The 27,878-nt window shown below is 37.7% G+C and overlaps 2 protein-coding genes across 2 annotated transcripts in view; both read left to right on the plus strand.

The window, feature by feature from the left end:
* The first annotated feature begins 236 nt into the window (after positions 1-236).
* On the plus strand, positions 237-20,684 carry ehd1b (EH-domain containing 1b). The gene is made up of 5 exons (XM_084104656.1): positions 237-1,019; positions 5,023-5,120; positions 17,055-17,467; positions 18,900-19,064; positions 19,276-20,684. Exons 1-5 carry the CDS (start codon positions 619-621, stop codon positions 19,795-19,797), a joined length of 1,599 nt encoding a protein of 532 aa, XP_083960782.1. The 5' UTR covers positions 237-618; the 3' UTR covers positions 19,798-20,684.
* Positions 20,685-22,553: 1,869 nt separating this feature from the next.
* Positions 22,554-27,878, plus strand: part of cxadr (CXADR Ig-like cell adhesion molecule) — a 53,699-nt gene continuing 48,374 nt past the window's right edge. Inside the window, exon 1 of the mRNA XM_084104011.1 lies at positions 22,554-22,736. Coding sequence (XP_083960137.1) covers positions 22,685-22,736 — 52 coding nt within the window. The 5' untranslated portion in view covers positions 22,554-22,684. The remainder of the gene's footprint in view (positions 22,737-27,878) is intronic.

A 27,878-nucleotide genomic window follows, 5' to 3' on the forward strand; every position in this document is an offset into this window, starting at 1 on the left:
GTTGTGGAATAAATTTCTATGCAGTAATTTATGGCCTCTAAATTATTCATTCATTCATTCATTCATTCATTCATTCATTCATTCATTCAAACAATTAAAAGTTAAGGTTATTACAATCAATATAAACTTTATTTGTTAGAAAAAAAGAACGTCAGCTGTTTTTCACAAAACCCCAATTTGGGGAGATGGTGATGGAGGGAGGGGCTTTTATTTTGGAAGTTCCCTTGAATTCCGGTCCATAGTAATGTATTAAAAATGTTGTTGGGGGCGCGAGCTCGCACTGTCACGCGCAAAGTCTCTGCTCGGACTGTAGGAGGCTGGGAGCAACTCAAGCGGCTGTAAAAGAAAACGATCTTCTGCAAGCCAGGTCGCAACTGACGGGAGTAAACTAACTTAAGTCTGATTTACTAAAAAACTCAAAGTTAGCAAAATATAAATGAATGCATAAAAAGACAACAGTTAGTTGAACAGCTGACAGGACCAACCCACCACGCTGGCAGTCCGCTGTATCTGACATTGGACCGTTAATTCATTCGAACCGCTGGATTAAACAGCATAGAAACCAGCAAAGAACTTGTAGTTTATTTTACACAAGTTTATTTTTTCACATTTTGCAACATGTTCAGCTGGGCGAACAAGGACGGGAAGAAAAAGGACCCCGAACTGTTTCAGACTGTTTCTGACGGGTTGAAGCGACTCTACCGGACCAAATTATTTCCATTAGAAGACACGTATCGCTTTCACGACTTCCACTCTCCGGCTCTAGAAGATGCTGATTTCGATAACAAGCCCATGGTACTTTTAGTGGGCCAGTACTCCACAGGGAAAACCACTTTTATTCGTCATCTCATGGAGCAGGATTTCCCCGGGATGCGCATAGGCCCCGAACCGACCACCGATTCATTCATAGCGGTGATGTACGGGGAACAGGAGGGTCTGATCCCGGGCAATGCTTTAGTGGTTGACCCCAAGAAACCCTTCAGAAAACTCAACGCCTTTGGAAACGCCTTTCTGAACAGGTGAGATCTTCATTCATTAACTTACACTTTCAAACAACCTTCTTTTTAAAAATAAACACATTCTGAAAAAGTGCAGTGTTTACAATAATCGTGTCTTTTGCAGTTGTTTTTATCTCAGGTTTTCTTTGCTGAGGATTGCAGCTTTTCAGGGTGTTGTCTGTCAAGAGGTTGTCAAGTTTTGTATTTCATATAACGTTACTCCGTCCGCATTACTTTTATGAAATGTAATGATAGGAGCCTTCTGGACATTAAAAGGGGTGTAGAGGCTGTTCATGTTGTACTGAAAATGGAATCTCCTGCCCTTTTTTTCCCAGCATACTTCTGCATGCTGAAGTCGCCAGCTGTATTGCAAGGGTGGAGCTTTAACAGTAGTAAAGCTGAATTCTTAACTGGTTCACTACCGGTGTTTTATATCATTGATGAAGATTTGATTAAGTATATTACATACTTTTTCCTGCTTTTTACCACTCACACTATTGTAATACAGTCATTTTTATGTCGTTTAACACACGCTTTGACAGCCAACATCAAATCACATGTTCTCTGGCCTGCAAACATGTATGTCTGTCAGTTTATGAAGACTGATATGATTTGCTTTATTGTAATCCTCACAAACCTTTATTACTTTTTAGATATAGTTGTCACGCCCAGAGAAAAAGTCTTCAAGCTTTTGAACCTGACATTAAAGCTTTAGCTGAACTCAACTTTAAACCTTTATACCAGAAACTTTCCGTTTCAATAATTATTGAAGATATTAATACACATTTTGTGTGCATAAAACTTCTTGCTCGTTAGTCTTTGGTTCCCTCTTTGGAGAGGAACGTCAGCTGACCCTGGTTTTGACAGCTGCAGAGGCCTTTAAAGGTCTTTTTAACAAGCTCTTGGGGAATGGGGCCCTCCATAAGGAATGACATGAAAAGAAATGAGTTGACATTTGTAATGGTGTATCAGTTCAACTCACAGTTGTCTTTTCAACATGTTACATATGACATGAGCAGAGATGGGTGTGTCTTCTCTCAAGGACTAGTACTACACTTTTCCTTTGAGATATAAGGGCTTACCACAACCCCATGCTGGTCAATGCTTGAATTAGAGGGATCATATTATGCATGGATCATATTTACACCCCAACAGGCCTGGGCAGGCAAAATACGTTTTATTCTACGAAAATGTCCTTTTAAAGAAAATCTTGGAATGCTTTCAATTTGTGCAATAAGTAGGTTGACTAGTCAATCATGAATGGGAGGGGAATAGTTAAAGATTTCAGCCCTCTCCTTGACCGTGTGTGTTGTTTTAAGGTCAAATCAGATTTTCTTGAGAAGCTCAGTGTAGTCATGAATTGATCAGAGACTTTTCTGTAGGTGCTGCCCTATATGTTAAATCCGTGATTTTAGTGTTTTGACGCTTGTTTGTGTGAATATATATTTTTTAAATAGGTTGGCAAGAGGTTAAAAAGAACTGACTCAGCTAAGGCACTGCATAGATAATCTAAGGAACTGACTCAGCAATTTCAGTGTTCACTCGCAAAAGTGTCCCCCGTTTGCAAATATATGACCCCAGCTTCCTTTATATTATGCTGATTATTGCTTATCAAGCATATTGAATTTTCCCTCCCAGTATTTTGCACTCTGACCTTGTCGGAGAGGTTCAAAGGTAGCTTGAAGGTCACTGGCGAGGTATCAAGGGTGTGTGCGTGCCTTGTGACTAGATTTTTAGTACATATTAACCTTGTTCCAGTAGTTCAGTTAAACATGGATGCTCCGCCTTTGTTCTGTTGTCCCCACTCTCCCTACTACTACTTATGAGTATGCATGCACTTTCCCCTCCTGTGCAGCTGCATTCATCATTTTCCCTAGGCTCTTGGCCTGTATTGAACCATATAGCTGATTGCAGATTCTCACCACTGTAGTGTTTGTCAAACAGTTTTCCCAAGAGCAAATGTATGCACGTCTAAGCCCTATATGGTGTTTTAACCTCTACTAGGGTGAAGATTAATTTAATTTACAGTTATTGCCATAGTTGGTTGCCGTTTACTCTTTGGTGTTATGCATTGAAACATGCTCCGTAACTGCTGTCTATCTTACTAAACAGGTTTTTCTTCTGATATGCATCTCTGTGTAGCCATTTTGATTTGTGTCTTTGTCAGCTTGGTGTCTGAAATTTTTGCACACCAAGAAGTCATTGAATCAAAAAAAGCAATACAATGATTTTTTTTTTTTTTTTAGTGGTGTTTTTGGGACATTAAGAAGTCCTGGAAGCAGCTGGAATTTTAATTTTTTCTTCAATAAACTACACACGGGGAAATGAGGCTGAGACATTACTCTCCCTGAATATTTAACAACACAGGGTAATTAGTTTGTTCATATGCAGTCCATACTTACTTACTAGAAGTGTATAGACCAAGTTTTACTCTTACAGTAAAGGTAGGGAGTCGGGACACACTAAACCGAAAACCAAAGAACTAGCGTTGATGAAAGCCGACTGTGTTGTCGCCTCGATTCGCCTGCGTCGGGGCAAAAAAGCTGCACTTGAACACACTGAGAGAACTACAGCCAACTGTCAGCTAGCCTGCGTGTTCTGCGCCTGCGTGTAAATGAGAAAACTGTCTAATTCTGCAGAAATATTCATCTATATTCGTCATTCAAAAAGGGAAACTGACGCTGCAGATACACATACCGTAAACAAAGCAGCGCTTGCTTAGCGTTTTGAATATCAGTCCTGCTGATCACTTTCTTTATTCCACTCAGCTCATGTTAATATTAAAATATTCGCCCAGGAACACTCAGGTAAAATGACATAAAATTAGAACATCTGTACCATTTTGACGACTTTGCTTGCTGTTTTGCCAATATTCTCATGCATTCACTAAGCTGAACAGCCAATCAGAGTTCTCTCTCATCGACGCCAATTCTACATGCTGAATCAGCCCAAAAAAAGACGGACGGCGTCCGACTAGAGCCAACGGTGCAGAATGCACCAAAAAAACTAATTCGGCCGACTAAAACGGCTTGACGTTGCCCGATGGCCGATTGTCGGCTTGGTGTGTCCGTGGCTTAAGTCTGTATATTTTGGTGTCAGCCTGCACCGTCTCCTTGTGTTAGCTTTAAAATTCATCTGGCAGCGGAATGAGCCTTAGTCTAAACGGAGTCTAAACTAAACCAAACTTACTGTGATACTTTTTTCAGGATTCTTTGACTAATATAAAGATTTATTTGAAATAGAAAACATAAATGTCTTTACGGTTACTTTTTTAAAATCAATTTATTGCATTGGTGCTGAATAATAAAAGTGTTAAGTTCTTTAAAAACAAATCTTACTGACCCCAAACTTTTGAATGGTAGTATATAAAGTTGCATCATGCAGAAAATGAATTTTAACTTCTGCAGGATGTTTGCTGAACCCCTGAAGCTTGACTTCAAAAACAGGCTAGTAGTGTTTAGATGTTATCAGTTAACTCTAAATCAGTTAACGCTTACTTTATGATTTACATCAGCCATAATGACACAAACTGTCTTTGTCAACTGGCAGCACGTCCTGTAATGAGTGGAATGTATGCAGAAAGGAATTATGGGATGTGATTTGCAGGAGTGAAGGCTACCCGCATGTAGAGAATAAGTGATGGCACTCTTTCTGGAAAAATAAAGGGGTGGGAATGAGTAAAATACATAACGGGGAACACAGAGGGAGGGGGTTTGAGGTTGAAGATTGTTTTTGTATGACTAAAATGTGCTGGTATGTTAACAACATGGAAATAAAAGCATATGGGTTGGCACATAAATGAAGAACGCACAGAAAGATAAGCTGCAAACATAATGGTAATGGAAAAGCTGAGGTAAGAGTTGGAATGATAAGATTTGGCGAGAGAGAACGGAGAAGGGAATTCCTTCCAATCAGTCATGTTGCACTAAAAACATTACTGCAAGATCACTAGGCCTAATGGTGAAATGTCTGATTGTTTCAAGTATCTATCCTTTTTTTTTAATGTTTGATTCTCTTCTCTCAGGTTTGTATGTGCTCAGATGCCAAATGCAGTGCTGGACAGCATCAGCATCATAGACACTCCTGGAATTCTGTCCGGAGAGAAACAGCGGATCAGCAGAGGTATGTGTTTTTTTTTATTTAATTTCCTCTTTCTATAATTGCTGTCTTCACTTCTTTTACCGTCCCCTGACTTTCCTTCACAGAGTTACCACAACTTCATACTCTTTGTCCTATTAATACAAGTTCCATTTGCATAGACAGCTGTGAGTGTGTAACATATGTCCCAGGCAAAGGAAGTGAGGTTAATTTAGTTAGCTTCTGCATTATGGGAGTGTTAAGAGGGAAGTATTTTTAGTTCTCCTGTTTACATTACAGCACAACAAACCCACTCTTCTTCCAAAGTTTTTTTTTCCTGTAGGAAGGAAGGGAAGTTGAAAAACTAATTATTCTATAGTGACAATGCGGACTGTCCTTTCCCATCAAATACTATGATTTGGCAAGAACAATGGATTTTCTAAGCCCTCACTGAAAACAAAAATGGTGCAAAAATGTCTAAAATGTTCAAATAGCCCTTAGGCAGTGTGTTTGATGGTTAATTGCCCTTAAGCAGCACATGAGATAAGGTACAGGATTTTTGCTTCCCTAGAAGTATAATTGACTAGTCTGGACCTGTTACAGGCTCAGAAATGAAAATGGAGCATGTTGGTATGTTGTTTATTCAAGAAAACTCTAAGAGAGCATTGTGTGTGTGGTAACCGGTGTCATGTTAAGACTCTTCCTGTGCTTGTCTATCTGCTGTGGCGCGTGTGTGTGTGCGTGCGTGCGGGCCTCTCCTTGGCTTTCCCTGAAGACCATGTAAATGTGATCAGAGGGTGAGTGGCATCTACAGATAACAGTCTGACAAAGAGGGGCGACAGCTCAGGCCAGGAAACAGACATTACCGCGGAACAGAGAGGGCGTGGTAAGGACGTACAAATGAGCGGACTGCGCGAATGCATCCACGTTCAAAGATTCAGTTATGTGTTATTGAGCATGTATAATGTATGTGTGCGAGTAGATGTACGTCGGGATGGCTTTCCTGCTGTCGGCACCAGACAGACAAGAGTACACTCACAAAAAATTGGATATGTTTATAGTAATAACATATTTTGTGGCCATGGTAAAATTGTACCAAGGTTTGTTTAACGTATACCTACAGACTAAGGATGTGCCTGAAGCCGAATACCAAAAGCCGAATTTCTGAATTATTCGGAAAGAAACTGATAATGAATAACTCATTTTACGGCACCCCTAAAGGGACATGGTGATGAAAAAATACAGGAGATGAGAGGGAAAAAAAGCTCGCAAAAGCTTTTTAAGGGAACGCAAATGTTTGGCGCAAAAGCATTAAACTATAATTTCTCCTCCCGTATCATATTTTTTTTCATCACCATGTCCCTTTAGGGGCTCTGTAGAATACGTTATTCATTATCCATGCCTCTCCGAATAAGATATGGCTTCTTCGGGCACATCCCTACTACAGATTGCTATTTTTTTTTATACCATGGCACTTCAATGTTTTGTTTTGTTTAAAATGAAACCACGCTAACATCATGTTTGGATATAAATAATACCGAAATAATATTGTTATGGACATGTAGCATCTACATTTTTTTTTACACAACACAATATGTTTTTGTATAAGGGGGTGATGATCTGGTGGTGGTATACATAGGAGAATTGCCTGTGAGCTCCATGAGAGAGTACAGACATGAGTGGATGACAATAACCAGGTGTTCATCAACACTTTTGCATTCCACACCGTACAGCTTTATCTCACGTTATTTAGGTTTACTTTCAAATGGGCCGCACCCTATGGTCTTTGATAAGCAAACCCCCCCCCCCCCCTAGAGAGCTTGGCAGTGCCTGGGCGGTTGTAAAAACATCATTAGTGAATGGTTAAAGTATTTCTAGGCTGATTACATAGTTGTATAAGCTTGTGTTAGACCATAGTATTCATCCCATGTACTGCACTCTGAACTTACCCCAGTGATTTTCACACATGGTTTTAGTCACAAGGTCAAGGTCATTAAAAAGAGCAAGAGAGGTAACAGCTCTCCACCAGAGGCCAGGGTTACTTTCTCTTTGCTGTCCTTTGCCCTTCCTCTCTCTGAGACAGAATGAGAGCCATAAAGATTGATAGTGATGATGGTGAAGGTGTGACGACTGAGAGAATTCAGACTCTGGAGACAGGACACAGCGAAGGGTCACCTGATAGTCACCACAAAGATTCTATTGTATTAGATTGCCATGAAATGAGGAGATTTTGAATAAAATGAAGGATTTTGAGATGTCCATTAGTGCTAATGCTTGATATGTGAAATTACATCTTTGAAACATTTTAGCAAATGAAATCAATAATTATTGAAATTGTTTGGTTATGAATGTTAGAAAAAAATTATATATTAGGATATATTAGGCAGCAAGTGGACATTTTGTCCTCAAAGTTGATGTGTTAGAAGCAGGAAAAATGGGCAAGCGTAAGGATTTGAGCTAGTTTGATAAGGACCAAATTGTGATGGAAGGAACAGTGGTGAACCAGCAAACAGGGTCATTGGCGGCCAAGGCTCATTGAGGCACGTGGGGGAAAAAAGGCTAGCCAGGGTGGTCCAATCCAACAGACAAGCTACTATAGGTCAAATTGAAGAAGTTAATGCTGGTTCTGATAGAAAGGTGTCAGAATAGACAGTGCATCGCAGTTTGTTGCGTATGGGGCTGCATAGCTGCAGACCAGTCTGGGTGCCCATGCTGACCCCTGTCCATCGCCGAAAGTGCCAACAGTGGGGCACGTGAGCATCAGAACTGGACCACAGAGCAATGGAAGAAGGTTGCCTGGTCTGATGAATCACGTTTTATTTTACATCACGTGGATGGCCGGGTGTGTGTGCATCGCTTACCCGGGGAACAGATGGCACCAGGAAGCACTATGGGAAGAAGGCAAGCCGGCGGAGGCAATGTGATGCCTTGAACAATGTTCTGCTTGGAAACCTTGGGTCCTGCCATCCATGTGGATGTTACTTTGACACGTGCCTTCAGTACCTAAGCATTGTTGCAGGCCATGTTCACCCTTTCATGGAAACGGTATTCCCTGGCCTGGTGGCTGTGGCCTCTTTCAGGCAGGATAATGCGCATCTCGTCAGTAAAGCCGGTTCCTTGATTAGTAGTAAATCGCCATCACCTGCTTTCAGACGGAGCGGCATTTACTACACAGAGCCGTAGTTCACTGACAAGCTGAGCCATAGCGCATTAATTATCGCGGACGTATAGCCTGCGATAATTAATGCGATATGGCTCAGCTTGTCAGTGAACTACGGCTCTGTGTAGTAAATGCCGCTCCATTTGAAAGCAGATGATGGCGATTAACAATGTCATGCGATATATCGCCCAGCCCTACTGCATATACAGTCAGCGAAGGCAAACCAGGCAAAAAAAAGGAACTAGTAAGGTAGAAAGGTAGGCTACTTGTCTCCGGAGTGTAATGTTAGTCCTCATCAGAGCCAACAGTGCTTTCATCGTGGAAGCTCTTGCATGCAAAACACCGTATATGTTATGAATCTTACACGAAATTCACCATCACAGTGTGACTGATGGTAATGGGAAAACGTGCATCAATGCAACCTGTTTTTAGCTTTGCCTTATGTTACTAGCTTGTTACCGAATCAAACTCAATATATTTTAAACTTTACCAGTATCGATATGCTGGCTTGATAGTGAGTACTAACAGCCATGTTAGTTGTTTATATTCATAATGATAAAGTTAGGTATTTTATTACATGTGATTCTGACATGATGTCACTACATGCACTGCGCTCCTCTCCGCTCGGCGCTGGTAAACGCGTCCTCCAGCTGTGAGCGGTCGGTCGGCATCGCGGGTTCATGTGTTTTGGGGGCGTGGCTTTGGAAGGAGCCCAGAAGGCAGTCCTGCGAGGACTACAGACACTCGATTTTTATACTCTCTCTTTTTCAGAGTACTTACATTTTAATTATGTATTGGTATATAAATAAAGTTGGAAAAAAATTTGCAACTTTTTTTTTTTTAGAAAAAAAACTGCCGACCCTGCCTTTAAGGGAATTTGGCTATTGTGTTTCCTCATATTTATGCTCCTGTGAAACAAGAAGTTATAGTGACATGTTCTAGTCACCGTGGTGTGCTATATATATATATATATATATATATATATATATATATATACACTTCAGGGTTATTTTGCTCATAAAAAAATTCTAGGGGTGCCAATAATTGTGGCCAACGTGTTTTGGACATTTATTTCATAATGTTACTATATATACTTTAATGTACTTAGAACTGTTATAACTAACATTATAACGGTTGTTTATTTTCCCCTGAAAGCTATTCACGAAGCTTGTGATGTGTATGGAAAGTCTGTCTCTTCACAAAATGCATTTATTTAAAGATTCTGTCTCTATTGTGTTCAAAGCTTCCTCTTTACTGATGTTACAGTAATTAAATGCTAGTGGAGGGAAATGTATAAGGAAAGCCCTGGTAGTGTCATTATCTAAACATGGAAAATGTTAGTATTTGACTCTTATTTCAAGTCCTACATAGGAAGAATTTACAACAAAACAGACAATAATTAACACGTAAAGTGCTAGTCATTTCCTTGTCATAGATCATAATGTGGCTTGTAGCCAGTTACAGTCTGAGGTCAAGTGGATGTCATGTGTGAATACAATATCCTAACAGCAATAAGTTTAGGAGGAAATCTGGGCCTGTCTGAGAATAATGGGATGATCAGTTTTGTAACTGATCTGAAAAACATGGATATTCAGGAATGACAACTATTTGGACATCTAGCCACAGTCATGCTGTTCTTTGGAAGAGGATGAGTATGCTTGCTATTTTAATGCAGTCCTTTTCTCTCTCCGCATTTAATAAAAAATAAAATAAAAATATAATCTTATCTCCTCTCACTTCATTCTTCACAGCAATTTGGTCTCCATATTGTGGTTCTGAACTCCTGCGCTGACTTTATAGAAGAATAGATCAGTGAGGACTGCTTATAATAGTTTTGATAGTATGCCATGTTTTAACTTTCAACCTTAAACCCTAAAAATGTCCTGCTCATTCGTAGACCTTTTAAGGTCAGTTAATAATCTTCTGAAGTCTGCTGACTTCACATCCATCTCCCTTCCCCTGTCTGCAGTTAGACTTTGCAAGCAGTAAACAAGAAGGCACTTCAAAATTTTATGTAAGGGATAATGTATAGCGAGGTGGTTGTTCTAGAGAATACAACCCCGACAGGCTGATCAGGACCCCAATGCGAAGCAGCTATAACAACTGCCTCGCTATACATTATCCCGCTTATTACATGGCTACCCAACAAATAAATCAATAATTTGACACAAAATATTGATTTAAAAAAGGAGTTTATTGATTTAAAAACGATTGTATTGCTTCTGCTAAATCCTGCGTCCATAGCAACGCTCTATTTTTCATGGCAACGGTGTGTTATACTTCGCAGCGGTCTGTTATCAAGAAATAACAGACCGCATTCTACATTGGAATTGTTTCAAGCTTCACACCGTGTCCTAACTACACGCGACGCGACGCCGCGACACGCGATAAAAGGTATCTTTTCCATGTTAATCAGAGTTTTTGTCCTAACCAGGCGCGACGTTTCTAATTTAGAAACGGTTTCTATTTTTCTGCGACGTCGCGCTGGAACAACCAACACAAAATGTGGCAATGATAATCTCAGGTGCTGTTTATGTGCTTTATTTAATGTTTAAAGCGTGAAATGTGACTCTGAATATCATTTAGTGCTCCAGCTTTGTGGCTGTAAAAGCAACAATGTATATAATTCACCTCAGATCTTGAAATTAAACAAATGGAAACAAGAACGTTGAAACTGTGAACAAACAAGTGTATTATTTGACAAAGATTATTTTAGTAACTCAGTAGCCTATGTATTTTTTAAATGGTGTAATATTTGTGAATTTGATTATGTAGCTACTTATCCATTTTCTTGCGAGTGCCGTCAAGATTACTCTCTAGTGCTGTGCACTTGCCGCGAGACTCCGCCCACACGCTGTTCTGATTGGCTGTGATTTTTGATTGACGTTGTGGCGTCTCACAGTCGCGTTGCGTCTAGTGTGGACAGACACACTGCCTGTCGCTGGAATTTTATCGCGTCGCGTGTAGTTAGGACACGGTGTCATACTGGGCTATTCCCAAACCACTATTCCCAACCAAATATTTTTCCTTCCCTAATTTTCAGATCCTATATCTTAACAAGAGATGGTTTTAGTATTATAAATAGGGCTGCAAGATATTGGAAAAAACTGACATTGCGATAATTATTTTTTCTGTGATATATATTGCGATATGAAATCAATTTCACCTGATGATTTGAATAGTTCTATTTGTAAAGAATTAATTATTCTAGGATGATTGGGGTAAATTGGTAGAAAATAATAAACAAATAACAAGCATATATGAATACAATAGAACAAAGACAGACTAAGCAGTGCTTTTGTTTTTCAGGTAAATAAACAGTACAATCACTGAATAATCAAATGTAAAATAACACTGTATAGTCTTCACTGTATAAATGAAATATATATAATTAATACAGCTTATCTTTGTTAAAGCTACATAAGGGATTTTCTCTTTCTCTTTTGATGTTTGATTAATTTGGTGTGACAAACAGTTGCGGGTATATTGGACTGCTGTCACTTTAAGACAAATGCACATATCCAATACCGGTAATGACCATTACCGACTGCGTTTACGGGGAACCTCGTTGAGACGGGCATTTTGACTTAATTTTCCGTGCACATTTCCGTTCAAGCACAAATCGATAAGGAAGGGAATTCGGTGTTCACGAACTTCATGTGCTGTGTGCATGGCTCTGTTTGTGCACACAAAATAGCGCTCTTGATGTTTAAACTGACAGGACTTAAAAACTCATGCAAATGATAAACTCACTCTATGATGGGTGAACTTTGCAATTAAAACCGGGGGGCAGCTAGCCCGTATGGATCACGTATCAACTACGGACCCTATACTACCTTGCACATCCTGCGATGTGACTATTGCGGATGCGCACATCGTGATATCGATGCTAAAACGAAACATTGTGCAGCCCTAATTAGAGCCCGACCGATAAAGGATTTTTAAGGCGGATACCGATACAAATATTTGGTGATTTAAAAATCCGATATTCCGATATATCGGCCGATATATATTTTTAAAAAAAAATCCAGAAACGCGTAACAAAACATGAACAGATTTCCCTAACATTAGTTATTTGTCGTTATTTAAGAGTCCTCAGCCTTAGTAAAATAATATGATAATGCAGTTTAAAAATAAACAACAGAACAGAATATATTAAAGTTCTGATAAATATAATGTATAAAAATACAAACTTAAGATATGAAACTTAAAGTCCTTTGAACAAAAAAAAAGTCAACTATTATTATTAATATTGACAGTAATAATTCAATTATGTAATAATGTGTGTGTGTGTGAAGAACTGATAAGATTGTAAATGTGTACCTTGAAATGCAATGTATGTCGCTTTTCATAAAAGCGTCTGCCAAATGTCAATGTTATAAGCTACCTTATAATTACAATGTCAACTTACTTATCCCTTTACCTGCACTCTTTTAATTCTATCCATCTATTCCATCAAGCTACAACAAACCATTTTCAATCACCATTTGCTGCCTGCCTTCTAAAATCTACTACTTAGTGATGCACTAAATACATTATGTGACTCGTTAATGCTGCGGCTAAACGAAGTCAGCAACACACACTTGGATTTCACGCACGTGTAAAAGAAAAGCTAACTTTTATGCACAGGCTATGTTTGATACTTTTTCTCTATGTCTAAATGTTCACTCCTCGCGTGCCTAACTTACATTTTACAATGCAGAGACTGGAGCTACAGATATGCTAGTTATAAATACAGTAATCATTACTTTATTTAGGCAGAATAAGTTCGTTGTGATTTCCAAGCTCATTGATGTTAGCGATCTTCCTTGTAGAGTGCCCTCTGGTGGACAAACTATGCAGCGCCAACACTCATAACATGGTTGAAGGGTGTTTCGTCCGCTTTTATTTTATTTTTTAAATATTCATTTATCGGCCATTATAAATGGCGATACCGATAGTTTGGAAAATGCCTAATATCGGCCGATAATATTGGCCCGCCGATATATCGGTCGGGCTCTAGCCCTAATTATATCAATTAGTGTTTGTGATTGTGGAAAACAGAATTCTTATTCATATAAGATTACAATTTATATTTCAAGTAAGTCAAAATATAAATGTTAATTTTTAGCTTTTTTATTTTAAATTCTGTGAATATAGAATCAAATTCCATTGTGATCCCTTTATGTGTGCACTTTATTCATTTGTTTTTTTCCCTAAATGTTGCTCTGCTCCTTGTCTTAAACTGTATAGTGTTCCCCAGGGCTCTATTCTAGTACCTCTCCTGTTTACTGTACACAGTGCCCACATTAATTCTTCAATGCTTAGGAGGCTTTGCTGCGTGTCAATTTTTATCACTGATAGCGTCCCATAATGCTTTACTTAATATACTTATTAAAGCACTCTTTTTTTTTTTTTCAATCTTATGTTAGTGGCTGTGCAGTTTTCAGGGCAAGTATTATGCCTTTTTATCACAAGTCCATGTTGCCATCTTCTGTGTAAATCAATGCCTTTTATTATGAAGAGTGTACATAAATGATAATTCTAATGACTTATTTAAAGCTTGGATAAACTGATCCCTTGAGAATGTGCTATTGTTTATGTAGATCATTACAGCAGATTTCTCCATTCTTCCTCTCCCTGTGCTTTCCAGGAATTTGTGGAGGTGCCACATTTACATGTGCTGGTACTGGAAAAGGATAATTTCCTTCCATGCACAGATGAATGCTCACAACTTTTTCAGGCCCCCTCCCATAATTCTCACATGTATGCTGCTGATATAATATAATAGCATATTACTATGAAATAAATTGTTTAATTCAGTTTACAAGGACTGAATGGTATGTAACATGGTTAATCAGTGGTTTCAAAGACTTTTTATCTGTCAAAAACAAGATGTCTGTTGGATTAATAGTTGATAGTTGACTAGAGTATGATGCTAAAAATGCCGCTTTGCCCTCACAGGAATAAATTACATTTTCAAAATATTATTACAATTAAAAAAAAAGTATGTTTGTTATCTGTTTTAATATAATTCACAATATTATTGTTTTACTGTATTTTTGATCAAATGCAGCCTTGGTGAACATGAGACTTCTTTCAAAAACATTAAAACAATCTTACTGACCTCACCTTGAATGTATTCTCCAACATTTCTCTCCTCTGATATTATGGCACTACTGTCAAATGTATGACGGTATTACAAAGAGAGAATTTTGAGGGCTGTTTTTTTATTTTTTATTATTAATTAAAGTTAAGATTAAACTATAGAAAATGTCCATGTCAGAGCTGAAAGACAAAAGCAACATAGCCACCACAATACTAAACATTTAATAGTTTGTATATTCATCTGGTCTGAATCAGTGTTCCAGTCGACACCTGTTCAGCAACATTCACAACTGTTACAGAAACAGCTGCTGCTTAATATGTTATGAGCAAACCTTATTGCAGAGATGCTGCAGGACAAGGGCTCCCATTACTAAACACTAAAACCTCCCAGTTATTTATTGACATTCGCGTTAGAAGATATTGTATATTGTTTCTAGGGTCTCAAGGTACAAAAACCAGGGGTTAACCTTTACTGAGTGCTTGTTAAATGACATCTATGCATGCTTTCATATCTCGTAGAGTGTTCTTGTAATGTTTTTTTTTTTTTTTTGTTCAGGCAGAGAGATTGTGGGTCAATGTCTGGATTAGATTTTAGCAGGGTGGAGGCAATACTGAAATCTAAATGACAGCCATCTATACTGAGCCAAATTTCTTTTGTCCTTTTTTTTTTTTTTTTTTACGGACATTAAGTCCAACCTTCAGACCAGCATGAACCCAGTGCCTATTTATGGTGGTTGGATCTTTGTGTTGGTTGTAAACTTTAAGTCCCAGCCCTGTATTCACTGTACATAATATGCACAAAACCATCATCTTTATAGATAGCTGGTGTAATTTATTTTCCAAACAGCTATATTTGCTTATCTGCATAGTTTCCTCGGTCATTCATTTAGTCTGTCGTCATTCATTTGTCTGTGCATTTGTTGTTCATTCATTCATTTGCTTTTGAATTTGTTCGTGAATTGAATGAATCATTTAATGATGCAAAGTATGTTTGTAACCGTAACTGCATCAGCAAGAGGAGAATTAAATTAGTCTTGATAAAACTTGCTATTTGCAATTTTTTAATATCAATTTCTTTTTTTAAGTGCAGCTTTTGTGTGCCCGCACTTGTACATATTTTAGTGCAGGAACAAACACTGTTACTATGGCATTCTTACATAAACAAGGATATCCCATAGTTTACACAAGGATATGCTTTTGGAAAGTATTAGAAGGAAAGTAAGCAAAGAATTGGAAAAAGTCATACCATTAGGTAAAAACAGAGTAAAAATTCCATCCATATGAGCTACCTCTGCTGTCACAGTCTTTAGCAGCCATATTAATGTGTATATGTATACACAACCAGCTTATCAGTGTCTGCTGTGAATGTAAAGAAACTAGTGAAGAAAATGGATCCTATTCAGAATGAATGCTGATTTAGATGCATAAAAAATAGTTTATTTTTTTATCACATTATTTACTAAGTGTACCAAATTACTGCATTTCTGGTACACACACAAATTCAATTAAGGTCTTAACAGCTTTTTTTTTTTTTTTTTTTGCATTGTGCATTTGCTTTTTTTTATTATTGTCTTTGTATTTTATTCTATTGCATTGTATATCATAACGGCCTGTTTCATTAGTATTGCTATGAATATTGTGAAGGATAACTGTCAATAAAGCAGAGTAGTGTATCCGTGAAGTCACGCCCATGTTGGATTCAGATCCAGATTTCACATCCTGCTGACGTTGACACAACTGTTGTGAGCTGGGACACACTCTTTCCTGTCTTCCACACACTCTACACAATCCAAATATAAATTGGTAACTTCTGTCTCAGTAAGCAGGAGAGTTGGGTTGGAAATTCTTTAGCTTTAGCATGTGTATTATGGCATACAGAGAAATCTCTGAAGATTAATCCCTTAAGATCTCATAAGTAGCTTTTTGGAAAGACCACTGAATTTGTCGAGTCTAGCAATATTAATGCTGACCCTTGTTGAAAAATGTGAATGCAAAAAATACTTTATTATTAGTATTACTATATATAGTATTTTGGAGTACACAGACTTTTCCCATTACCACACATTCGTTTCATATCCCAGCATCTTAAATTTAGTTTTGACACATCGTCATCTCCTTGGCTACTGTCAAAATATTTTACTCCGATTTCCATTGTTCCCTGTGATCCTTTTAACCATACAAGAAAATAACCAAACATGGGGAGAGGAAGGAGTTTCTGTGGGACAATTTATTCTCTTTCCTGTTTGCCAGCGTGAGTGGACGTGATGTCTGTTCGCTGTAGTTGACCAGACGTCTCTTCATCTGTTTTTTTCCCCTCATGTTGAAGGGCAGCTGTACTCCACCCTAATGAGCCAGTAGCGGTGTAGTGCAAGATAAAAGGACTGGATAAAAGGAGATGGGTTCTATTGCGTAAAGACTTTCCTTTGACAGCAAAACTCACACATTTTGTATTGTGTGAGTTTACCTGTTAATGAATTTCTGCTTGTTTGTAGTGGTGTTGTTGAGTGATATGGGCAAGATCAGGAAGTTCAAATATCTGCTGACTGATGTACTGCCCTTTATCTGGATGGAAAGAGAAGTGTTGGGTTGTGCTTTATAAAGAAAGCTCACATACACAAACAAGTTCCCTTTGCATTAAATAAACTGAATGACTATTTATTAAGTGGATTAACTCTTTTGTTTGTTAAAAAGCCTCGTCTTGTATTAATGTCATATCCTTATCTCTGTTTCAGGTTATGACTTTGCTGCTGTTCTCGAATGGTTTGCTGAACGTGTGGACCGCATCATTCTTCTCTTTGATGCACACAAGTTAGATATCTCAGACGAGTTCTCTGAGGTGATCCGAGCTCTGAAAAACCATGAGGACAAGATGCGGGTGGTGCTCAACAAAGCTGATCAGATCGGGACCCAGCAGCTCATGAGGGTCTATGGCGCCCTCATGTGGTCTCTCGGTAAAATTGTCAACACCCCAGAGGTCATCCGAGTGTACATTGGTTCTTTCTGGGCTCAGCCTCTCCTGGTTCCTGATAACAGGAAACTGTTTGAGGCAGAGGAACAAGACCTTTTCCGTGATATCCAGGGACTTCCACGTAATGCAGCGTTGCGCAAGCTGAACGACCTTATCAAAAGGGCACGTCTTGCCAAAGTAAGAAATTTAACCTTTTATAGTTAGTTATAATGTAGAGGTGTCTTTTTGACACATTTTAGATTTAAAGTTCTTTGAATGTTTTTGTTTAGATTAGTAACCTGGTGTGTGCTGCCCTCATCACTTTATAAATTGATCCAAGTTTATTGTCTAGGAAGTTTTATAAGTCTTCCTTTTATATATAACACATTTTTTTTAAAGGGGTCTATTTTGCTTTTATACATTTTCAACTTTCTTTAGTGTGTAATGTTGCTGAAAGTTACAGAGCACCAAGTCCTCTCTAAAGAGATTTAATTTCTATATCAGTAAGCACTGTTTCTGAACTCCCGGAAACGCCTCCCATTGCAGTCTTAAGTTTTCTTCTGGGAACGTATACATCACAATATTCTTCATTTAAATAATTCCCACCTAAGGTATATGCAATAAAGGGTGGCGAGGCCTGGTTGAGTTGCGCAGTGTGTTGAAACTCGCTGTTATGGTAAGGGGAGTGACATTTCCAAAACACCAACCAGAGCACATTGTGCTCTTCGGAAAGAGGAGCTTCATAGAGACAGGAACTTAACAGCGTTTCAGACAGACTGGGAAGAGTGGCACTGCAATAATTTAATATAATTTAAAATAATTTTAAAATTTAATTTAAATTTTTTTTAATTGTAAATGTGAATATTATTTTTAAGAAAAAGCAGTTTTCTTTTTAAATATTTTTTTATATATAGTAATGTAATCTATTCCTGTGACACAGCTGAATTTTCAGCAGCCATTACTCCAATCTTCAGTACCATATGCATATGCTGATTTGGTACTAAAGAAACATTTCTCATTATTATAAATGTTCAAAACAGTTTTTGCTGTTTTTTTTGTTTTGTTTGGAAACCATGATCCATTACCATTCAAGGACACATTAAAATGATTAAAAATGACACTAAAATACATTGTTACACAATATTTCTATTTCAAATAAATGCTGTTCTTTTGAACGTTCTTTTCATCAAAACATCTTAAAAATGTATTAATAGTTTCCACAAAAATATTTAGCAGCGCAAGTTTCATTGATTATTATATATTTTTTTCTTTTTCTTGAGCTCCAAATCAGCACAATGATTTCTGAAGGATCATGTGACACTGAAGACTGGATTAATGACGCTGATTTCAGTTTTTGCTGCCAATGCAATATAAATTTAACATATATTATTATAATTTAAAAATAACTGTTTTCTATTTTAATAGCCTATATCACAATATTACTGTTTTTACTGTATTTGATCAAACAAATGCAGCCTTGGTATGTATGTATTCATTATTATCATACATTTTCTTGTATCATTCAAGTCTCTCTCAAATTGACAAATTGCTCATATGTAAATTGCTCAAATATCAATATAACACAGATTTATTTTAAATATTATATGTTATGACAATGTTTTCTCTCCAGGTTCAAGCCTACATCATCAGTTCTTTGAAGAAAGAAATGCCAAATGTTTTTGGGAAAGAGAATAAGAAAAAGGAACTCATCGCTAACCTGGGTGAAATCTACAAAAAGATTGAAAAAGAACATCAGATCTCCCCTGGTGATTTCCCTAAACTCAGTAAAATGCAGGTATGGAAATGGTCCCATCTGTCCCAATATTTTGTAATATATATTTTTTGTTTGTTTGTCTAGCCAAAGATTTTAAGAGTAATAAAAATAGTTTTGTAACAATTTACCCCTTTGTTTTATTATAGTTAATAGATTAAAAGTTCCAAAAAATATCTCATCCTCTAAGGGTAGAATATGCTTTTTTTGACATCTTTGTTGTCCTCGTCATTAGGAAGTCCTTGCTGGTCAGGACTTCACTAAGTTTCAGGGATTGAAGCCCAAGTTGCTGGAAGCAGTAGAGGACATGCTGGCCAACGACATTGCCAAACTCATGACCCTCGTTCGGCAGGAGGAGGCTGCCATGCCCAGCCAGTCGGTCCAGGGTGGTGCCTTTGAGGGCACCATGAATGGACCCTTCGGGCATGGCTATGGAGAGGGTGCTAGTGAAGGCATTGATGAGCTGGAGTGGATAGTGGCGAAAGACAAGCCAACTTACGACGAGATCTTCTACACCCTGTCACCTGTCAACGGGAAGGTCTCTGGTGCCATGGCCAAGAAAGAGATGGTCAAATCCAAACTGCCCAACAACGTTCTAGGAAAAATCTGGAAGCTCGCTGATGTGGATAACGATGGGTACCTGGATGATGAGGAGTTTGCCCTAGCTAACCACCTCATCAAGGTTAAACTGGAAGGTCACGAGTTACCTGCTGATCTTCCTGATCACCTTGTGCCTCCTTCTAAACGAGGACTGTAAACAATTTGGGAAAATAAATGTTATCTTTGAGCCAAACTTTGTAGAGGTTATGGATATGGGTGGAAGGGTGGGTCTAGAAATATGAAAATATATAAACAGAATTTATGATATAATTATACAGTATGCATTAGCTGCGGAAAAAGAGCCAAAATAGCTTTTAACTTATCTATCACTACAGTTTGTCATTCTCACTAATATTATCTTCTTTGTTCTTGATAGACCGGTAGTTAGGAACCTAATCAAAACTTTAAAAATATAAATAAATTAGATAGCATCCTGTTATCGTATTTCTCAAATGCTAGATGTAGCTAAATTCTATTTAAGCATGTACAACGGCAGGGAGAGGAGTCCAGTGTGACCAAAATATAGGCTAATATTAGAAATCTTTTAGAGGCATTTACTCGTTTCAGATCTTTACAATGATGCTGCTTCATACTTGCAAGGAGAAATGGTTATTTTTCATTCTTACACTCCATTAACTTTGCTGATGGTTTCAGGCTATTCAGATTTATCCTTTGAAACTTTGTGAAAACAATGAAACATTTTTTGTCCAGTTTTGGTTTTACAATTTGGACTCGCCAATTTGACCATTTATTAGCACTATAAAACACCGCAAAAAAACAGTGCTGCATTTTTGTATTGTATGTTAACTGGTGTTGCATAATCAGTCGTGATGGTTCAAAACAGACTGTCTGTGACAAGACGTTCAACAGACAGAGACTTCTACTGTATGATGTGTCAGTGATGTTAGTAGCACCACCATTGCATTGGTCTCTATCTGTTCTTGAGTGCCTCACCCTGCTACAATATCAAAAGCTTTTATACACTATAAATACTGTTCATATGTAAAAAATTGTCTAGTTTGCAATAATAAAAATCTACCACAAGCCTGCCTGTCTTCTCTTATTTTTCTATACAGAGTATTTGAGGAAGTTATTAATAGATATTTTTTTAAATAAATAAAAGTCCTCATAAAAGGATTGTAAGTTGAGAGATAAATTCTAAAACTATGAGCAATATATGTCCTGAATAGCCTACTAGTACACTGTCTTTATATGCTCATGTGCTTACACTGAGTGTGTGAATGATTATGACACCAGGGGCCGTATTCACAAAACATCTTAAGGCTAAAAGTAGCTCTTAACTTGCAGATTTGGGAGAAACAATAAAAAATAATGGCCGTGTCAGTCCTAATTTATTTCTCTTGGAGTATTTCACAAAGCATTTTAGTGCTAAAGCCAGCTCCCAAATCTGTGAAAAATATGGCAACATTTTTATTTTAAAACCTTTATATGAATATAGCACCATTTTTATTTTAAAATCTTGATTTGAATATGACAACATGATACCTCGTTCTACTTCTATGATTAAATCACTGACAGATACCCGTCCCCATCAGCCAATCACTGTGTGCATGGTTAGTAAGCGTGTTCACATCATCCATAGCAATGTGGTCAACCCCGCCTTTACTCTTAGCTTATCTATTCCTTAGTAAAAGTTGGTCTCAGCAGCTTTGTGATAGGGTTTAAGAGGAAAGTCTTACCTAAGAACTTTTACTGCTATTTAGGAGAACTCTTGGTGCTAAGATAACATGTTTTGTGAATACGGCCCCAAATGCCCCTATGAAAAGCTAAACTGGGGCTGTGTCAGGTCTGGGCTTATGAAGGAGGAAGCTAATGTTTTTAGCTGAAAAGTATCAAAATAGTTGCTCCAAAGTCACATCATAACAATTTATGTGATTCTCAAAAGGCTGTTTAAAAATGAATACAAAGTGATGAAGAACTCACAAGAGTTTGTAAAGACAACTGGGGGAAATGAGGGGTTGAGGTTAGATTTAGCATTAAAGTGATAAGGTATATGCAATAAAGGGTGGCGAGGCCTGGTTGAGTTGCGCAGTGTGTTTAAATGTTTTCAGTATTTTTTCAATCTTTTTTTATTGAAGAAAATATCAAAACAAACAATTAAAAATTTCAAATGCTAGGGGGCGGTATAAACAATATAATAAGAAACGGTGTATATGCTTGTAACATTTGAAAAGCTTTTTGTTTCTTCGAGGGGCAATATGGACTCAATACAATGATTCACTTCAGTTTTAATGACTGTAAAACATGTTTTTTTCCTCAGAAAATGTACATTTGTTAATTAAAATAGTCCATTAAAATAAAATAAGTGCTGGTTGGAGTTAACAATATACCTAAAAGAACGTATTTCCACTGTAAGGTAAAATTTTCATCAACATTTCCAACAAAATCAAGTAGCCTACATTTTGACAAAAGAAATGACAATGGCAGTGACAAAATAAATGAACAGCTCTCTCTGGCTTCTGCTTGAAAAATCCAGACTTTTTTTCCAGTCAACACATCACTTACAAACTGACTCCAATATGCAATTACATTTGGTTTCGAAACAGCATCCTTCTGGAAAAGGGCTAGATTGATCTGTTATAATTATTACAACGACAGGAGAAACATATTTTACCAACAAGGGAGTGATTTAGTGAGAGGGGTGGGAGTAGCTGGTAATCTAATATTTTTTGCTGTTAGAACAATATATTATAGAAGAAACTGCACCAAACACAGCTGCGAATTCACTTGGTGGTATGGGAATATTATGTATTCAATATGCTCCGATGTGTGGAGAAATTCAGTCGCTTTTGGAGCATGTGTACGCAAGGGGGCGTGAAAACTCTCCGGCTGATACCTCCGGAAATCACGTGTGCAGATTCCAGCCACAATCCACCTGCGCGAGCGAGCTGAGCTGAGCTAGTGGACTATTGATGCTGCGCGAGACTGGCGAAAGAAGAGTGAACGCGAAACAGTTCAAGTCGGGGAGAAAAGTTGTTTTTATACTTACGCATATTACTAAATTGTGACTTAATAGCAGAAGAATGGGTCTGAGCACGACCTGCCGCTGTTTAATCTATGGAATTCTTCTCGCAGGTAAGTTTTATTTTTATTTTTGTCCGGAAGGCTGCGGACTAGTTAGCTCGCGCGCTACCTTCCCTCAAAAGTTTTTTTTAATACTTTGTTTCGTTTTCTTACACCTTTTAGTTTTTTTGTTATATCGGATTTTTATATTGTTAGCGTTTCTGTGTTTCAATTTCAGCTGTAAACCAAATTGGTCAATGTAATAGTACTGACCAGCGTAAGCGAAGTTAAAGGTGTTCAGTTGAATAAAAAACGGTCACTAACGTTAGTTTCAAAGTCTAATGGCAGTTTTTTTTTTTTTTTAAATCGGACCGCGGCGATATTTAGACACAAATAATTTGTATATATTCCCAACTGATTCGAAATTTTGTTATTAATAAATGAAATTCATTTTTAATTATTTTACAATAATTTATTAAAAAATGCATGCAGAAAACACAATGTATAGCCTAAATTAAATATAATCCTGTTAAAAGCTTATACACGTCCAGAATTGAAGTAACGGGTAATACGTGTTATAGCCTACTGTACGTACATGTGGGGAGTTAAGTTTTTTTATTTCCATCGTCGATTTAACGACGCCTTGATACCTCTATGCTTGATACCAACAATCCCAGTCCGCGCAAAGCTGTTTATTTAGCGGTTTATATCCATTATCTGTATGAAGTCTTATCTAATTTATGCTGCTGCTGAAGCAGATTTGCGTCATTTCCATTTGTTTTCAAGCTTAGGTGGAATTATACATTTTCCAGAATTCATTTCTTGAATATTGTTGTTAGTTAGCAGTTTACACAATAGGCTTAACCGTCTTAAAGCCATCAAGAGGGGCTTCTTTCAGACTGCCATCTGCCAATGCAAGCTCCACGTGTACCCCCCCCTTTTCAGGAAGACTCCTCGAGATGTCTGAAACTGAGGTTGCTTATTATCCAGTCTACATACAAGACCTGATATTGATCGATCCCCTTGGCTTAGAATGCAAACAGTCACACTAGGTTTGGCAGTGGACTTGTCTAGAGTTAACATTGATTTTCTGTGAATTGCACATGCTGTCTACTAGTATTGGGCACCTGTGGCCACTCCTCTGCTTATTTCTCTTTTGAGTAACATCTGAAACTGCTTGTGGAGTTGTGGTAGAAGTTATCTGTGTTCTTTAGATAGAGATTCAGGTTGTATAGCATACAGACCAGCACAAGGAAAAAATAAAGTGAGAAAGAATGGCATGGGTAGGGCTATGACTTTCCGGGCCACTGGTTACTAGAATCTAACAATAACGCACACATTGCTTTTGGTTTAATGCATATGTGGAATGTGTGCAAGCTTGCTTGTGGTGTTTATCTGAGCCATTTCCCATTACTGTGGGATGCACTCAGGTATGTTTTTGTAGGCTTCCCTTGTGGATGACATTTATTCCTCCATGGTGTTAATTTTGAGTCTGACATTTGTGTGCTCTGTGTCCTTCTCAGCAGACAGGGATATTGTTTTAGATGCTGGCTTCAAGGATATTTCTCATTTGTGTTGCCATTCTGTCACAATACTGATTATTCATAAGTGAAATAAGGTATGTGAAGACCTGGCCTTTTCACCGGTGTAATATTCATATGTAGTTTGTTCAAATTAAATGGATATTTATGAGACTTCTGTCAATGATCTTTCATGAATATTATGTGCACTGTTAGCCATTTCAAAGGGTTTTTACAGTAACTTACTGGCAACACAGTAAGAAAAAGAATGTTATTTACTGTAAAGATAATTTGCAGTATTATTCTGGGTGATATATAGTAGTACATAACTGTACAAAAATGTAATGTCTAACAGTGTGGATTGGCTAGTCATTTCTATTTTCCCTGAGCGATTTTAGCTTTTTTTATATCTCATATTCCACATAAACACTGCAAAGTTCTAAATTATTGTTCTGTGTGCGTACGGAATGCAGGAGTCTCTCCTGAATTTGGAGTGGTTGACGTGATACTCAGCAAAGTTAGGAGACTCATGACTGTAAACAATGTAATAAATGTAGTATGCCAGTGGTTTAACCTGTTTGATGTTTTGTTTTATCGAAGTAATATTAGTAAACAGAATGATGTAGACCAATTTGGTTTCTTTATATAGCCTAGAGTGCAAACGTTGGATCCTGGAGGTTTTTTTTTCTTTTTCTATAGAGGAATTTATTTTTAACAATAACTTGTAAACCTACTGTGAGCTACAACTACAAGGTTGTTAATCAGTGCTATCTAGGCTATACTTTTGTTAAAGTTGCCAGTCTGCATTATTTTAACATAATCATGTTTAACAATGGACTTTCTGGTAAAAAACTACATTACATCCATGATTCTGCAAAGATATCTCCACCAATCAGTAGGGTTGGGTATCGTTTGGGTTTTTTACGATACCAGTGCCAAATCGATTCTTTTAAAATGGTAACGTGCCTGAACTGATACTTAAAAAAAAAAAAGAGCCACAAAATGATAGTGACTGACATTAAAGTATGGCTTTTTTATTGAAAAAAATTCTTACAATAGAACAATATATTAAAACTTTAAAGTATTCTTAAATGTATACATATAAGTAAATACGAAAACACAACAAATGTATAAAACAAATTCACAATAAAACCTAAGCCACCTCACTCAACCACAATAATTTAACACTAAATAACAGTTACACAGTACCAATTACAAGTAGTCTGTATTCTTGCATTATGCAAACCAGCTTTAAATTTCAGCAATTCTTTTGCAGAAATAAGAGACCACATTTGCCTTCTCTGGCAAAATGCAACACCTCTCCTGACTTATTGCATGTCCTGCACAAGGTGACCGTTATTTTAGAACGCATCACCTTAAAGGTATGACATGTACGAATTTTGTATCAAAATATCCATAAACCACTTGCACAGTGTTATATATTTCTTTCAACTGTGTACAACATTATCCTAAATGTTTCCAAGAATTTGTAATTTCAGTGAAATTCACAATTTTAAAATAGTGCCCCGTCCCTTGTGACTTGTCGCCTGTCAATGACGTAATATCCGCGTTATCCCTGGTTTCCGCTTGTACTGCCATAGTAACCATGGCAAAAGATGTAGACAACTACGTAATGTTTAGCGCCACGCTGTTGTTGTTTCGTTCAAACATTATGGATCATGGCAAGCAGACTTTGGGACAAAAGGAGAACTAAAACGAGGATCAATATCGCCGTGGCGATTTCGAGACGCTGAGAGCTTCGCGGCAAACTTCGACTTAACAGAGCTTCACACTTTGATAGAGACACTATCTCCGTTTGCCTCTCTCCGAACCCTTCCGTTGAGGGGTTCTAGCAGACCAATCACAGCACTTGCGGTCCGCGTAGAATTGACGCTTTGTTACATTTTTGGAGAGTTGCACGTCAGGGTAGGCTGTGTGTAGCACGCGTAGCCTACAGCGTACCCTGACGTGCAACTCTCCAAAAATGTGAGTTCGACTCAGAATTATAAATTGTGCTTTTAAGGCCTGTTCACACCAAGGACTATAACGATAACAATAAAGATGGCGTAGTTCTAAAATTCGTTCTAAATATGAAAGAATAGCAGAGTCCACACCACAACTATAAAGATAACGGCACAGAGAAATGATATTGTTGGAATCACTTTAACAACAATTTTTTTTCCAGCTGATGACCAAAAACATTGAGAGCCAATCAACGATATCGTCTGCTGGTGTGGACACTAATATAGTTATTCTTATAGTTATATTTATAATTATCTTTCTTGGTATACAAATCTTGCATAGTGTGCCTTTAATGAAGCACTGCAAATGATGTACTTGAGTCATTCTCCTTAAGCTCTCAAACTAAATATTTGCATATATATGAATATTTTGCAATAAACATAAACTATTGGGGGGTTGGGGGGGGGGGGGGGGGGGTTCTAATTCAAGTACTTAGCTCAATGTAGCATGTACAATGGTACTGCTTAGAAAGTATATTTAGATATTTACATGTATAGTTACTATTTTGGTGTCATTGTGCATGTTTGTTGTCTTTAAGAAAATGAAAATAAAGGGATAAAGTCGACATGAAATCAAAATTGACCCTATTTACTTTGTTAGCGCATATTACTAGTCTTGTGGTGAACAATTAATCCGTGCAAGTTAATACACAGAAAAAAAATTGTTTGCCGTGGTTATCTTTAATCAAAATCTGAAAAGTTATTTCTGGTCTGGAATGGCGTTCCCTTACTGATGACGTCAGTTTGAAGGCTTGGGTTGAAAACGCTTAACCACTCCCCTCAAACCGTTAGTCTGCTATGAGCAGAGATGGAGAGGAGGAGCGCTAAAGTAAAACCCTGCCCTCTGTTCAATAGTTTGTTTCACTTGGAAAAACGTCACAACACTGGAGAAAAGTCGTTTGCAACTTCCGGTTCACAGGGACTTTAAAGACTTCTGGTTTTAATAGGAATTGTCAACACAGAACATTTCTCCCATCTACTCTTAAGCCATTTTGTATTCACTGTTCGAAATACTAAGTAATTTTTTTATGTGCATATTTTATTAAAAATAAAAATCAAAGAGAGCTTGCAGGCTTTTCTAAGGTTTGAGACAACACTCTGTCTTCACTGTCCAGACCTGTAGTCTTCCCTGTTCTGTCCTATAATCCCTAGTGTCCATTAAAGATATATTCCCAAATATACCTTCCACAGGCTCTGACAGGCCTGTCCCTTCACTTAGATATTAGCCAGATGCTGTCAGACATCCCTGGTCAGTCAGCACTTTTATTTTGCCCCTGCGGTCGTGTATGAGTGCAAGATCACTCATTCATGTCCGGCCCATGTTGTAGTATGCACTCAAGTCCTCAATGCTATCTGCTTCTCCTTTCTAAAGTTTGATCCACACTTGTTTTCAAAAGCCATTAAGAACCCTACAGGACCTTCCCATTAATAAACGACTGAGTGTAGTCTCTTGTTTTAACCCCATTTAAAGTCAGTGTACTGCTCCGAAAACCTCCTCAACCTTGAGTAGACCTGTGATGTAGTTACCTGATAAACCTACCAACTCTGGAGACCCTGCCTGGAGACCGTTGCTAGGAGACCTGTAGCACACAGCAACACGGGTCCTTGGAAAGTGATTGTAGAGAATCACTTCTTTTTGTTCACTGTTATTGAGTGGTTTCCTGATTGCTTTT

This window comes from Abramis brama (genome assembly GCF_963993115.1).
Source record: "Abramis brama genome assembly, chromosome: 25".
In the NCBI taxonomy this organism is placed as follows: domain Eukaryota; kingdom Metazoa; phylum Chordata; class Actinopteri; order Cypriniformes; family Leuciscidae; genus Abramis; species Abramis brama.